Genomic DNA, 4,282 nt, shown 5'->3' on the forward strand with positions numbered 1-4,282 from the left:
AAAAAAAAAAAATCACAGAAATATTATAAGACTATGTTTAATCCCAGGTGTGGGGACATGAGGGTGATTTACAGCAGCTGACTAATGACAAGAGGCATGGTTTACCAGCTGCAGAGTTTCTGCATCTGTGTATCTGGAATTCTGGGAGCTTTCAGAGGGTATATAAACACCAGGACCCTGAGAGGCAGGGTCAGTGATTGTTGGTCCTTTACAGGGGTTGTTTGCAGTTTGTTAGCAGTCATGCACAAAGAAACAAGAAGAAATCAGATTCAGGGACCTCTCTCCAACCCCTCCCCTTCTTTATCTAGTGATGGGGTGGAACTGGAGGACAGTGGGTGGGAAAAACCCCACCAAGTAGCAAAGACCAGCTACAGTGCCTCGGTACCAACACATAAACATGCACATCCACGCAGTAACCTCACACTTAAAGGCACATTGAGTTGAGCTTGACGGCACATTCCCAACACTTCAAAAGCAGAGAGAAGTTGTGGCCAGCCTTGTCTACAGAGCAAGTTTTAGGCCAGAACCTATCTTGAAAACAACTAAAAGATTTATCTGCTTTAGACTAAGGTATAGCTCAGTGATAGAGCAGAGCCTGAGTTTAATATGCACTCCCTGCACAAGTCCCTACCTCTACCCTTGGAAAAAGAAATGGAAAGAAAATGGAAAAGGTGCCTTTTAATTAAAGAAGCCAGGTCTTTCAAAAAGGCAACAAATGGAAACTTAAACACAGGAACACTTTAAACACATAAAATTTACTGGGCACTGTGCTCAATTCTAAGATCAGGCCCTAGAAATCCATTTTATAAAGTTGCATAAGGCAGAAACATTGTCCCACAATGTTCCCTGCCTAGCCTTCCACCATGTCTGACTTAACTTTGAAGTGCACCTTTTAACACAATGGGTCTCAACCCTCCTATTGCTTCCTCATGTTGTGGTGACCTCAAACAAAATAATTGCATTGCTACTTCATAACTGTAATTTTGCTACTGTTATGAATTACAGTGTTAATATGTAATATACAGGATATCAGCTAGTTGACGGGAGTGTGTGTGTGTGTGTGTGTGTTGACTCACAGGTTGAGAACCACTGTTGTTGGCAGGGTGTGGTTATACCTCTAGTGTTTTGGGAAGTGGAGGCAGGAAAATGGTTAAGTTCAAGGGCAGGCAGCTGGGTTACTAGTCCTCTCTTAAACAAGTCATCAAACCCATTCTTAGTCTCTCCCACTGTCCACACCGTACTTCAATAGTTTAAGATGTTTCACTAGACAACTGTTAGCTTCCTCACAGAACTTCACTGCCTACTCCCCACAAGCCAACTGTGACAACCAAAATGACTCTGAGGTTGCCTACAACACCCCCTGGTGCATCAAAGTTGTCCAAAGTGACAATCACTGCTCGAAACTGATTCCATAACAAACATTGCCCTCATGCAGTAGCAGAAAAGTTAAGTCCCAAAATGACAGTGCAAGATTAAAACAGACACCTCTGATGTTACACCAAGAAAACCGATGTAGCGCACGCTCGCACACACAAACACAAACTCACAGACATATCAACAATCCCGTCCTCAACTTTCTTGGGTATGTGTACTAAAATCATTTCTCCTTAAGCTCAAATTCTGAAAAATCTGTACACTGTATTAAGTTTAGCCCACTGTATAGGTAGTTAAGCTCCCATTAGAAAATTATGAGAATCTAAGGGGGACAATATGGCTGCTTGTGCTCAAGTCAGTCTTTTCTTGTAGATAATAATAGGAACTTTCGTGGGTAAAATCACTGTCTACACCTCAGGGTATCGAGCCGCTTAAACAACATCCACTAAATAAAATAACCACAAGGGAAACAACTAACCATGCATGCGTTCTTATGCGTAATAAACTTGACAGAAAATGATCACACTCTTTAAATTCCCCGTGCTACTTATGTCCTTTCAGAACTTATCCAAAGATACCGCCAAGTTAGAACAGGGCTTTTCCCGGGCGGTTAAGATATCTTCAAAAACTTAGTACTAAAAACTCCAAAGGCCAGGTTGAGAGTAGCCCAATGAAACCACACGAGTCACAAAAGCCATCCAGAGCGCAGATCGCCGACCCCAGACCCTTACCTTCAGACGTTTGATCATTTCATCGGTGGTGATCTTGTCGGTGATCTCTTTTACTCCCGGAGGGTAAGCGATCTTCCCGTCCGCACTCACGACGCCACAGAGGGCAGTGGCAGGCTTCGGCTGCGTGAAGTCCATCCTGGGGAATAACTTTTCTCTCACAGTCCTCTACCGGCCTCTATCGGTCAGAAAATCAAAGTTCAGCGGGAAAAGGGGCGACTTTGTAACCTCTTTTTCATTTCAAAAATCTCTAATCTGGAAAGGGCCCTTTCTTTCCCCCGAGGCCGGGGACCCCCGCCACTCACTCCTTCCCTGGGTTTCGGACCCGGCTAGGCGTCCGCCACCCCCACCCGGGCCAGCCCCGGTGCCACGGGGTTCTCGGCTGCAGCAGCCCCGGCCGCGAGAGGCGCCGAGCAGCTCCCGGAGTTTCCTAGCCCTCTTTTCACAATGAAATGTACCCCCGAGCACCTAGGACGGAAGTTTGGTGGCCTCGGGGGGACAGCGAGGACCCAACGGCCCCACTTGGCTCAGGAGAAGCGGCTGGGTCCCCGCCTGGCCGGTCACCTCCGGGAAAGGAGACTCGAGGCCTAGAGGGTTCAGCTTAGGCCGCAAAACTAGGTACCCAAGAGGACCCACGCGCGGCGCCGGCGCCCGGGAGCGGAACGCCGTAGCCGTGCCGAGCCCCGGGCTCCCGGCGTCCCCGCCGCGCGGCCGCCCCTCCCCGGCCAGCCCGCCACCCCCGCCAGCCGCCCGCCGCCCGAGCCCCTCGCCAGGAAGCGAAGGACCCGGCTCCGCACTTCACATTTTTGTTCCTTAACTTCAGCAACCGAGCCCGGCGGCGTCTCAAGCCCCTCGGTCGCCCGGCGCTCCTCGGCACCGCCGAGGCCTGAGCCGCCGCTCCGGGCAACCCCGCCGGGCCTCCGCGCGCGCCCTCCCCTGCGGTCTCCCCTTCCGTCCCTCCCTCGCCGCCGAGGGCGCGAGCCCGGCCGCCGCTTTACCTCCTCCTCATGCGGGCGGACGGTGCAGCGAGCGCCGGGCCTCTGTCAGGTGGTTGCGCCGCCGCCGCCGCCGCCCCTCGTCGGGCTGCACACAAAGCGGCTCCGTCGGTCCCGCCGCCGCCGCCGCCGCCGCCGCCGCCCGCCCGCCCCGGAGCGGCGCTGGGGCTGGCGGTGCCGAGGAGCAGCCGCCGCGGGGGGAGAAGCGGGCCGAGCGTGCGCCGGCCGGGGCGACACTGCCGCTCTCCGTCGGGCTGAGGAAGCGCAGCCTCGGCCGCGGCTCCTCCGAGAGCCCGCGCGCGGGTGCACGCCCGCGCGTCCCCCGCGCCCGCCGGGCCGCTCGCTCGCTCGCCGCCCGCCCGCCCGCACCTCGCGCCCACCCGCACCAGACGCCCTCTCGCCGCGGCGCGCTCCCGGCCCGCCCGTGCCCCGCGGAGCCTGAGCGTCGCCGCGCACAGCCGGAGCCCGTCACGCGAGCGGCGCGAGAGCCCGCGAGAGCACTGCGCGCCTCGCTCCCGCCCCTTCTTCCGCCGGCCGAGCCCCCGCCTCCCTGGAGCCCGACGCGGCCGCGCGCGTGGTGGACAGCGCCGCCACCCGTTTGGCGCCAAGACCTGCCCGCGCGGGCGCCTCCGGGGGGCCGGCAGCCGAGCCGGCGCGCGGAGGAGGAGCCCCGGTGGCGGGAAGCGGACCCCGGGAGGCGCCGCTTTGCGACACTCCGGGCCACCACGGTCGCGGAGTCCGGGGCTCTTGAAGGCTTGGCAGGCAGGGATGTGACCGGACCGGTGGAGAAATGGTTAATTACCCGGAGAAACGGCTGCTTTCCCCTCCAAGCAGAGCTCTGGAAGCCGAGGCAAAGTTTTACAACTCGGGCTGCTCATTCTCGCGTCTTCCCGAGAGTCGCCCGAGGTCGCAGCCTACGACCTTAGTTAGACTCCTACCATTTAGGTTTTCAAAGCTGCAAAATAGGAAGTTGGCATGCGATCTCAAGCTATGGTGCCCGGGCTTCTGGCCTCCCAGTCATTTTGGGTACAGGCTGAAAACACAGATCAGGGTTCCTGATAGTGAAACCCAGAAGAAAGAGGGAGGGTGTTTTTAGAGATTTATAAATTACCTATGTGAATCTGAGACCTCTTTTTTTTTTTTTTTTAAAGTTGTGAATACACCAAAGCTTTACTTTTTCTCTCC

General features: G+C 55.6%; 1 protein-coding gene across 1 annotated transcript in view; it reads right to left on the reverse strand.

Moving 5' to 3' along the window:
• Positions 1-3,228, reverse strand: part of Pds5a (PDS5 cohesin associated factor A) — an 81,628-nt gene extending 78,400 nt beyond the window's left edge. Inside the window, exons 1-2 of the mRNA XM_029477785.1 lie at positions 3,101-3,228; positions 2,106-2,280 (exon numbers count right to left, since the gene is read on the reverse strand). Of these exons, the coding sequence (XP_029333645.1) occupies positions 2,106-2,240 (135 nt within the window). The 5' untranslated portion in view covers positions 2,241-2,280; positions 3,101-3,228. The remainder of the gene's footprint in view (positions 1-2,105; positions 2,281-3,100) is intronic.
• Between the last annotated feature and the right edge of the window lie 1,054 nt (positions 3,229-4,282).

Source organism: Mus caroli, chromosome 5, assembly GCF_900094665.2.
Source record: "Mus caroli chromosome 5, CAROLI_EIJ_v1.1, whole genome shotgun sequence".
Classification (NCBI taxonomy): Eukaryota; Metazoa; Chordata; class Mammalia; order Rodentia; family Muridae; genus Mus; species Mus caroli.